The sequence below is a fragment of the Borostomias antarcticus genome (assembly GCF_949987555.1).
Source record: "Borostomias antarcticus genome assembly, chromosome: 21".
Lineage (NCBI taxonomy): Eukaryota > Metazoa > Chordata > Actinopteri > Stomiiformes > Stomiidae > Borostomias > Borostomias antarcticus.
Window position 1 is genome coordinate 3,808,285 of NC_140254.1, and position 11,705 is coordinate 3,819,989.

The 11,705-nt window shown below is 45.4% G+C and overlaps 1 protein-coding gene across 1 annotated transcript; it reads left to right on the forward strand.

Annotated features, from left to right (window-relative positions):
• Positions 1-160: 160 nt before the first annotated feature.
• Positions 161-10,332, forward strand: asns (asparagine synthetase; the record flags this gene model as incomplete). The annotated part of the gene is made up of 12 exons (XM_084454777.1): positions 161-172; positions 1,755-2,010; positions 2,251-2,488; positions 2,755-2,940; positions 3,450-3,551; positions 3,654-3,781; positions 3,885-4,011; positions 7,487-7,593; positions 7,685-7,785; positions 8,433-8,514; positions 9,326-9,481; positions 10,123-10,332. The coding sequence occupies exons 2-12, from the start codon at positions 1,762-1,764 to the stop codon at positions 10,330-10,332; spliced, it is 1,686 nt and encodes a 561-aa protein (XP_084310903.1). The 5' UTR covers positions 161-172; positions 1,755-1,761.
• Between the last annotated feature and the right edge of the window lie 1,373 nt (positions 10,333-11,705).

Here is an 11,705-nt window from a genome sequence, read left to right on the forward strand (position 1 = left end):
ATGCAACCAAACATCTCCCGAACGTGTCCAAGCCACGCCCCACCTGCGATCTCATTGGTCTGTTCACCGGTACTGTGGCGAGCCGGTCTGCCTGCAGCGTCATCTTCGTGATATTGTTGCAATCCAGCTGCTAGAGTTGATCATTCTACCGCGGAAGGGACTACTGAACAAGGTATGGGTTTTCTATTTTAATTTAGTTGAAGTCGATTTTTATCAGGGCTTTTTGTGTGTGTAGCCTACTACGAAACCCTCATGGTGACAGGGAAAAATAGTGCGTGGCCACGAAATATTGCGAGGCCACGAGTTAATATAATGAATGATAGCGTATATTAGGTCGTGGCCACAACTTTATTATTGAATGGCAACGACTTAATAAGGTCTGTGAATAAATAAGATAATTAAGTCGTGGACACGAGTTAATGGCGTGGGCATGAGATGTTAAGTCGTGTCCACAACTTTCAATATGATATCACACAGCATGAGGAAATCTGCAAGGTGGCTGTCTTTTTTTTAATGGATGGTAAATGGACTGCACTTATCCAGCGCTTTACAATGCTCTCATTCACATTCACACACATGGCGGCAGCTGCCATGCAAGGTGCTAGCCTGTTCATTGGGAGCAATTTGGGGTTCAGTGTCTTGCCCAAGGACACATCGACATGTGTTGCAACTTCAATCTTACTATTTCCATTTCTCGTCTAATTTTCCGCAGACATAAATTAGGCTACGGGTGAAGGGATGCACCTCAACAGCTGTGCCATGAAGCGGAGATAAATCAGCTCATGCAGGCTGGAAACGTGGAGCATTTAGCTTTATAGGCCTATTAGGGTAGTAGGGCTACTCGTCATAGTCCGTCAGCTTCGTAATCACTTGCATTTCCAGGAAATGTAGAATGGCGAAGTCAGCTAACATTTTATAGGGCTTTATGTGCTTAGTTTACACTCAATAGATAATCAATTAAGAATGTTAATTCACAGCTACTTACATTAATTGATGTGTCATATTAGCTTAATTCCTCTTACATAAAAGTTTATTACACCCCATTAGTATCAGAATTGGCCTTGTGAGTCCATACTGATCTCGCAAGTTAACGCATCAGGTTAGCGCTCCACTGCTTTCAGCACAAACATAAGAAAATCCACCCACAGTGTGTGTGAGTGAGTGAGTGTATGTGTGTGTGTGTGTGTGTGTGTGTGTGTGTGTGTGTGTGTGTATCCATCCCCCTCCCCCCACCAAGGTCATAGTGCAGCCCCCAGAGCAGCTGGTAATGTTATGTAGACTAAACCCCGGCATCTACTTTAAGCATGCTGGATAGTGTTGCTGATGGCATATGGCTTTAGAGGTAGGCTATGTGGGTAAACCATTGGCTTATTAAAGATTCACCAATTTGCAGTGATGGTGCGTGAATAAAGAAACTAGGTAAGCCAAGCAAGGTAGCACGGCAATTTAAAAATTCTGATCACCTATAACTGCAATTTCCTGCAAATATCTACAGAACCCTGTATATGGATAAAGGTTAAGCCTAGTAAAAACAGGAAAGAACTACTAGTTCAACCAACATCTTTCAGCACATCAAAACTCGTGATGAAGATTATGGCCACAACAGAGATTATATAGTGCACGTATCATTGAAATACACGACTTACCATACAGACTGGTGACCGAACTAAATGTATACAATTGCATTCATGAGCAGGTGAAGTAAACCATTGTTTGCAACCATTTCCCCACCCCACATCTCCATGTCTTTCCAGCCTCAACATGTGTGGAATATGGGCCTTATTTGGCAGCGATGAATGCCTATCAGTCCAGTGCACCAGTGCCATGAAGATCGCCCACAGAGGCCCTGATGCTTTTCGCTTTGAGAATGTCAACGGCTTCACCAACTGCTGCTTTGGGTTTCACCGCCTGGCCATCGTGGACCAACTGTATGGCATGCAGCCCCTCCGCATCAAGAAGTTCCCCTTCCTTTGGCTGGTCTACAATGGAGAGATTTACAACCACCATAGGGTACGGAGGCCATTATTGTCCAGGCTTAGTGTGGACATGCCCTTCTCAACAATGTTAAAGTAGGTCAAGACACTCCTCATTCTAATGTGTTAGTTGCAAGGACAGGGAGGGAATTGCCACCAGGAGTGACTGTTCTCTGTTCTTAATGTATACATGCACTACTTTTTGGTTTGTTAAATTATACTTTACTACACAACTTCTCCATATGAAATTATAAAAATGCTCCAACTTTCCCCTCAGCTGCAGAAGCAGTTTGAGTTTGACTTCCAGACCAAAGTGGACGGCGAGGTACTGCTCCACCTGTACGACAGGTTTGGCATCCAGAAAATGGCCTCCTTCCTGGACGGAGTGTTTGCCTTTGTCCTGCTGGATACCACCAACAGGAAGGTGTACCTGGGGAGGGACACGTACGGAGTGCGGCCCCTGTTCAGACTGTTGACTGACGATGGATTCCTGGCGGTTTGCTCGGAGGCTAAAGGTAAGGGTACACAGGGATAAGAAAGGTAGGACTTTAATAATCCAATAAATTCAGAATAATAAGCCGAAGGTATTACACAGGCAAAAAGATAAGAACCATTGGAATTTAATTTTGATTGATTTTCCTTTTGCCACAAGCGGGACAGCTTGTCTGTATGGCGGAGGCAGTGCCTTATGTTTCTCTTAACATGGGGTCCGTCTGCACATATTTTGTGTTTGTGCATTCTAATAAAGCATTTACAATGTATGTGTGTGTCCATTTGCCAGGCCTGACCCAGATCACCCACTCTATGTCCACTCCGGCTAAGATCACACCTTTCCTTCCGGGCCACTTTGAGGAATTCAACTTGAAGCCCAGTGGGAAGGTGGAGTCTATTCAGATGGACCGCTTCCACTGTTGCACAGATGAGCCTAAACACGCCTGCTACGACAGTGTGGAGAAGCTCCCCTCAGGTATACAAGCTATATGATGAATATTATGAAAGTATTTTTATACTTGGTTTAAAAATAAGAGCATGCGAGTGGTCGATTCAAGCTGGTTTCAAACAAAGACAATAGATTTATTCGGAAATACGTTTTTGCAAAAGCGGTCTCTCACACAGGAAGTGTTTCCATAGAGAGCAAGGATACTGAGTCAGGGAGAACTATTTATAGGGGGGTACAGGGGTTGTGAGTGATGTCACAGACCAAATGGTCTTGATAAACAGAGATTCTATGGGAATGGAGTTAACTTCTGGTTTCCACAAACGTTGTAAAACAATAAACTCTGAGAACTTCAGGAACATCAATCAAGTAGGAAAACAGAAAAACTATTTTTGGAGTGAACACATGGGTGATGACTTGAATTTCATTAACAATATTCATTGATTATTATTCTAGTAGGCTGCTGAAGTTTGGTACCGAGAGTAGGCCTTTCATAACTAGTGTGGTCAGAGAGTGAGACTTGGTATTCTCCTCTACAGGTTTTGATGAGGACACGGTGAAGAGCAACATTCGGGCCTTGTTTGAGAATGCTGTGCGGAAACGCCTGATGGCCCATAGGAGGATTGGATGTCTTCTGTCAGGTACAGTGGTTCTTACAGACTTTTTTGAGGTTCATTCAGTAGTTCAGATAAAATTATCTTCTACTGTAGCTTGAGCATGTGGTGCTTCTTACTTTTAACCAGGTGGTCTGGATTCAAGCTTGGTCGCAGCAACCCTTGTGAAACTGGCCAAAGAGGAGAAACTGAAATACCCCATTCAGACGTTTGCCATCGGGGCTGAAGATAGCCCAGATATCCTGGCTGCTCGCAAGGTTAATCCACCTTGATGAAGTCGCTGTGGATTACGAATGGTTTGCCCATGTTTAAGAAACATCCTGTGTAAATACTGTACGTTTTTGGGGTGTTTGCCTTCAGGTGGCGGCTTATATCGGCAGCCAGCATCACGAGGTGAACTTCACAGCTGAGGAGGGCCTTCGAGCTGTGGAGGAGGTCATCTTCCACCTGGAGACCTATGACATCACCACCATACGCGCCTCCGTCGGTGAGAGAACACAGCGTCTGGTCTTGAGAGAAAAAACAGGCAGAACTATCTCAAATTATCTAAAAGCTTCAAAGAACGAAGTTGGCCTGCATCTCATCTATTGCCCTAATATCAGTTGGTTTCTGGGCTGTTTTACTTCATCAATGTGTCTACTGACACGTTCAGTCAGGCTACATTCCTGTTCCTCCTGGTTGGTTGATTTGAATTCCACTGGAATCCAGGGAGATTAGTGAGTCTGGTTTGTAAACGTTGGCTAGAAGTAGTTCAGTTCAGTTCTCATCAGCACAGGTCTCCCGGAATGATTGGATGAACTATTGGAAAAAGCCTGACCTTTATTGTTTGGTATTACTGGTACAACCTAAACAGATGCTATATAATCAAAATTAGGCTCCCTTGGCCTAAACTGGACACTGATTAATATTAACAGAGCATGTTGATGAATCTCGTTGTCTTTTATTATTGTCCTTATTTCAGCTCTGCGTTGTGTTTTGATTTCCATAAAAGACGGCCCCCAATCTCACACAATACCACACAGTCCAGTGTCTCCTTTTCAGGTGTATTCCAAATGAATCTCTCCAACACGGGATTTGAGCCTCAGCAAAAGCGGTTTATTCCAGAAGGTTTTTATTCCAGAAGTATTCCAGGATCATATTAAAAGGCATTTCTCTGAAAATCAACAATATTCAACAGTCCCTCCTAAGATTATACGTGAACACGCAGAATCATTATGATCAAGAGAAATGTTGACTTCCAAAACCTAAACTTGAACAGCCATTATGCAGAAAGAAAAAGAATAACTGAACAGAAAAGCGTGCTTTAGATAAACAAATGAACAGTTACATAATATCCCAATCGTTGCTTCCCCTAGCAAGATTACAATTTCAAAGAAAAACAAAATAACTATCTATTAGATAGAGACCTTGTCGCCACACTCGTCTGAGTCCATTTCTGCCCCATTCTCCATCCATGTCCACACCTCCCCCCCTCTCAGTCTCTACCTGCATCACCTTGTGGTCAGTGACAGTATCAATCTGATACGGGGGTGCAGGTTGGGCTGAGGACAAATGGGCTTGTATGGTATCTCTGTCACGAGCTGTCTGTTCTGCTGCTTGGTCAACCAGAGTGTTACCTCGACTCAAACTCCATGAGAGTGTCCTTAATCACTGTCACCTTTTGGCAGGCTGATGGCCTCCATTAGCTCCTTAACCAACTCTCCATTCTTAATGGGCGTCCCTAAATGCTGACAGGAAACCTCTCTGTTTCCAAAGTTCTCCAAAGTCATGCCATGTGCATACCGACTGACTACATGGATGTTTGCAGTCTTGCCCTTTAAGTGGAAAGTGATGGGAGACATTTCGATTAGGTGATTACGCAACCCTGATGACAGGTGTTTGGGAAGTTGTGTAAACCCAATTGGCGTTCAAATGAACTGATATTGATCTCCATCAATATTAAAAGCTGTCCCCGGTTGCACCTCTCCTGCAAGAGGGACGCTAAGCCTTGTGTCATGTTGATGACTGAAACCCATTGGTGTTCAGGTTTCAAGGCACTGAAAATGGTGGACCGGTCTCCACCAGGGGCTCTATCTTATCCCCATACTCATTGGCCACTCTGTAGTTCACACAGAGGCGCCATTCACCTGAAGGTTTCAACACAGGCCACGCTGGGCTTTTGGAGGCCCTGTGAGTTTCTTCAGAAACCTTCTATCACTTCTGTCTTTTGCGGACAGAGAGGACACGGAGCGGCATCAGCTTCTGAATAATGGGGGAGCCGTGTGAGGGTGAAAGCTGGTCTCTGAGATTCTGCTCCCACAAAGATGACAGCGTTCTCTTTTGTCATCCCTAGCTCTGAATGGGATCTGTGGAGCTCTGGCTTTCTCCTCTACTCTCTTGACCTTGGTGGTGATTGCTTTAGTTAGAGTGTCACCGACCAACGGGTGACTGGCCTGAGCCATGTTCACATCACCTACATCGCATGGATATTTTACACTAGCCGACCAGCATTCTAGATTGTCATCTGCACTGACAGTAACACCCCCCGGTCGTAGGGGGCGCCAGTTCGAAACAGCTGGTGGGAGTGTTACATCTACAGTACGATCCCTCCTCTCTCTCCTGAGCTTGAGAGGAGGGGGCGGAAAACTTGGGCTCCTCCTTTAACCTCTCGTAATTTCTGTCCTCATCTAACAGCATTGTCAGCCCCGCCCCCCTCGAGTGGGACGGGCTCACTTTGGTAAGATGAGACAGACCTCCGACCATCATTGATGGTGTTCTATCTCCTCCTCCGACTCCCCTCTCTAAGCCTACTCTGCTCTCGCTGATAGTCAAGCGACTGGCTTACTGTAGTTTGGCTCTGTGGCTGTGTAAGGGAGGGGCTGAGTCAGGAGCGAGAAGGAACGGCTCCAGCACTCCGCTGGAGCAGATAAGGTCTTGGTTCACACAGTATGATTTTATCACAGTGACCTAACCAAACCGCTTCCCTAGACTGTGTATATATACATACGAACATCCCAAAACCCCGGTCTTTCACGGGGGCCTTCTCAAGGACTGGCCAATCCTTAGAAGTGAAATACCCTCCACCGATCTCTCGCGTGGGCAGGCAACCCCAGGGTGATAACCCTGCTGGTCTTCCTTAAGAAAGTCTTAAGGGCCTCATACACCTGTACACAGTATTTCATGCGATAGGTACCCCAGGATGTCCAATATCCTGCTGGTCTTCCTTAAGGCAATTCCCTGTCTACCACAGGCTGTCCTTAAAGGTTACACATAGAGAAGTGGTCTACTTCACATAACAAAACAATGCACGCACTTTGGCATATACCATCATAATTAGGAAATAGCTAACAGGATCATATTAAAAGGCATTTCTCTGAAAATCAACAATATTCAACAATGTTAAACTCTTGATGATCTGACTTCATTTTACATTACTGTGCACCCTGTTTCTAAATACGTTACAGAGGTAAAGCTTGATCCTACCCTACAATTATGATGAGAGATGAGAGAGAGAGAGAGAGGACAAAGGAGAGAAAGAGAGAGAGAGGCACAGCAAGAAGAAGCGGCATAAAGATGACAAAAAGCCAAGTCAAACATTCAGATAAAGGTACAATAATGTAAAAAGTACATTATCCATCAATACAAATAGCATCATATTATTTCACAGGAAGTGAGCCTCAGATAATGACAAAACATGAGAAAATTTTACCTGAGGTACTCATCAGGACATCAGGAAAAATGACTATCCATCAGAAACTCCCTTTTGTGAAATAGGGGCATATTCAGGGTAGCTATTGACAAGGAAGATGGTGTTTACCCCATTGCATGAAAATGTATTTACCTCTAGATGGTGCTAAAACCTTTCATAAGAAAAAGTGATTTTTAATGTCAGCAACTCAAGATGGATGCCTCATTTATTTGATCTTATGTCTCCCTGCCGTCTCTCTCTCCATCCCACTCTCTCTGATTCTGTCTCTGTGCAGGCATGTACCTGGTGTCAAAGTACATCCGGGAGAAGACAGACAGCGTGGTCATCTTCTCTGGGGAGGGCGCAGATGAGCTCACGCAGGGCTACATCTACTTCCATAAGGCACGTGTCTTCCAGCTCCGCACTCTACAGCTAGTCAGTAGGATCCATGATGTCCTCATGCTGAGAGTGTGTGGCGTTGTTGTTATTCCAGGCTCCGAACCCCAAGGCGGCAGCGGAGGACAGCGTCCGTTTGATGGAGGAGCTCTACCTGTTTGATGTTCTCCGGGCGGACCGCACAACTGCTGCACATGGGTAGAGTTACGCCTCCATCTATCGGCCCATCCATCCATCCATCCATCCATCCATCCACCCATCCACCCACCCATCCACCCATCCACCCACCCATCCACCCATCCATCCATCCACCCATCCATCCATCCATCCATCCATCCATCCACCCATCCATCCATCCATCCATCCACCCATCCATCCATCCATCCACCCACCCATCCACCCATCCACCCATCCATCCATCCATCCATCCATCCATCCATCCATCCACCCATCCACCCATCCACCCATCCATCCATCCATCCATCCAACCCGCCACCCAACCCGCCATCCATCCATCCATCCATCCATCCATCCATCCACCCATCCATCCATCCATCCATCCATCCATCCATCCATCCAACCCGCCACCCAACCCGCCATCCATCCATCCATCCATCCATCCATCCATCCATCCATCCACCCATCCACCCACCCACCCACCCATCCACCCATCCATCCATCCATCCACCCATCCACCCATCCATCCATCCATCCATCCATCCATCCATCCATCCATCCATCCATCCATCCATCCATCCATCCATCCAACCCGCCACCCAACCCGCCATCCATCCATCTATCTATCAACTCTTATTGGTGCTCTCCTTCCCCTCTTCTCTTCCTAGTCTGGAGCTCAGAGTGCCTTTCCTGGACCACAGGTTCACTGCATACTACCTCTCCCTGCCTGAGGAACTACGGATTCCTAAGGTTGGTGTCTTTTTATCAATCAGTGTTCAATCAATGACGTGTATCATGTATAGGTCCCACTCCTCCCACCTGAAACACACTCTGATGATGCATCAGCAGGGTTTTTCCTGTATAGAGGATTTTTTGGCGCCCCCCCCAAAGAGATTTTAGTCAGAGCCAAAGGAAAATCACCAGTGCCAAAATGCAAAAAGAATTAAAAATAGCAATTCAAATCCTCTCCAAATGTGTTTGATAGCTTGTTTCAAGTGCAGCCCATCCCTCTTTCTTGCATTGTCGATGGTTTGGACCACTAGTAATTGAGATAATTAATAGACAAGTTATCAGTATCTTAAACATTTTGTCTTCATATCCATTTTGTGTCATCACGACAGCGAAGAATATAGACCTAATAAAACAGAGATTTCTCCCCCCAAATTGTGTGCGCATCACCTCAGACCCATTCTGAGCTAGGAAAATTGAATAAAGGCTTTAATTTTCACGGAAGAGTGCCTTGGATTTTTTGGGAAATCCATTCATGGAACCCAGACAAAGAGCACCTTCCAGATAACATCACTGCCTACAGCCAAGCAGTGCTCCTTGTCCCTGCTGTTCCTGTTTGTGTCTTCTCCTCTGCATCCCAATATTAAGGCCTGTCTGGTAGTTATGGCGGGACTCGACCTTTGTGGATGGAAAGTAATGTGTTATTCTAGTGTATAGGTAGGTAGGTACTGTAGGTAGGTACATGTAGGTAGGTACAGTAGGTACTTTATTGATGGTATGTTGAATAAAGATTCAATATTGACTGACCGTGTTCTGTGTTCTGTCGGAGCAGGATGGTGTGGAGAAGCACCTCCTGAGAGACTCGTTTAAAGGGCTGAACCTGATCCCAGACGACATCCTGTGGAGACGTAAGGAGGCCTTCAGCGACGGCCTGACGTCTGTGAAGAAGTCTTGGTACAGCAGCCTGCAAGACCACCTTGAGTCTGAGGTGTGTAATAATAATAAAATAATAATAATAATAATACATTGAGTTTATACAGCGCTTCTCATCTGCTGAGACAAATCTCAAAGCGCTTCACAGATAAAAGACTACGACACTCATAAAAGACTGAGGCTTGCCAGCAAAAAGATCAAAAAAAGGTTTTAAGATCAATAAACTAGAATAAAACTAAAAAAAACAAAATGAACAAAGAAATAGAATGAAATAAGAATAAATCAAAATGAAGTAGAAAGGGGATTAAAACTAAGGTGGGCTAAGGTGGGCACTATTGGGCTTACAAGGTCTGCCGATAAAAAGGGTTTTAGGGCAGTATGGCAGGGGCAGTTCTGAGGGAGGGAGTTCAGAGGCGCGGACAGAGAGAGCAGAAGGCTCGGTCTCCCATCCTCCAGAGACGTGAGGGGGGGTGGAGCAGAGGGAAATGGCTAGAGCAGAGGGAGCGAGAGGGTTTGTGGGTGGTGATGAGGTGATGAGGTCACTAAGGTAGCGAGGAATGGGACTTTGAACTGGACTAGGAACCTCCTGTAGTGGGCTGGGAGCCAGTGGAGTTGACTTACAATAAAGCACACACACACACACACACACACACAGTTTCTTATATAGCTCTTTCTGCCTGTATCACTTCTTTGAAGGTCAACGACTGCCAGCTTGAAAAGGCGCACAAAACCTTCCCCCATCTCACCCCGAAGACCAAGGAGGCCTACCACTACAGGCAGGTGTTTGAGAAGCACTTCCCTGACCGCTCCGACTGGCTGTCTCACTACTGGATGCCCCGCTGGATAAACGCCTCCGACCCCTCGGCCAGAACCCTGTCCATCTACAAGCCAGACAAGGACCAGTGATCCAATGACACCTCTGCCCGAGGACAGCAGCCAGCGGTCACCTGTCCCACCGCTGATGCACCTGCTGTAGCATTGCTGCTGGTCCTCCTTCATGGACCATTAGACCTAGAAGAAGAATAACACGTGTGTTCTTACAGCTTCAGACAATCGCTAAATCTCCTAATTGGACTTTTGCTCATAATTAGAGGCTGCAGACTCAGCCTGTCTGTATACTCATGGTCTATCTAGTAAGTGCAGCTTAGATTTCTAAATGGATTCTTTAGTGAGTCAAGTCTTTCAACAATATCCATTTTTTCCCAATAATACTTTACTATAATTCTTCAAAGTCATACAAAGAACAAAAAGTATTTTAAGTTGTACTAAGAAACATAGTAACTCTTCAAAGTATTTCTTCAGAGAATTAAAGCAACAGCAACCGATGCATCAGGGAAGGCGACCACAAAGGGATGAGTCCAGCATGCACACATCCACTCAGGCTTCTATAGGCATCCCATGTCTGCTTCTGGTTAGTACGTCATCTATACATTGTTTCTGGGCAGCCAGCCAGTCTACATATTCCAATGCACACAGCCCGTAGCCCCTTCTGGGCCCATCTACACCTCGCACCCATGTCCACCCTTAATGTCTTCAGGACCTTATGTACCCCACTGCATAGGAGATGGGGCGAGAAAAGAAGCAAGTGAAAGCAGAGAGAACAACACTTAAAGTTCTTCATTGTGTAGAATTGTGTGTAGACTTGGCGGAAATGGAATATCATTTCCGTAAGTATCATAATTCTTTCGTTACCTTGGAATGAGTCCTTTATATCTACATAGGGAGCGGGTCCTTCCACAGAGGCCTCCATGTTGCAGCATGTATTTAGTTGGTGGCAATCTGCAACCTCACCAGCATACTGTTTTGTCATGATTTAGGTGACATTCAAGAACCAACTTTTTCTAATCAGTGAGGCGTGGCAGAATTGTGCCAGAATGTCCGGTAAAAAAAAAGAAAAAGAAGCCTTGTATTGTTTATTGTTCCAAAGTTATGCCCCTTTTTCAGGAGTGTTGAGACCTGGAAGTGCCTATCTGAGCAATGGTAGTGTATCTCAGACCTAGATTACAAATACGTTCCATCCCTTTTGCCTTTGCCTGAGTCTGCCTAGGGAGTGAGGTGGGTGGGTGGTTTTCATTGCAGGTTTTCCTTCCAAAATAAACATTTTACAATATTGAAACCTTCAAAGTATGCATTGTCATACCAAGCTATACAAAGGCATGTCATTTTTCTCATAAGGATGGCAATACTTCAAGCCAAACTACAAGCCCCAGATAAATGTGGTTAGCTGACGAGTTGCCTCCATGTTGTTCATTTTGTGACTACTGGGCCTCAACTTCAGA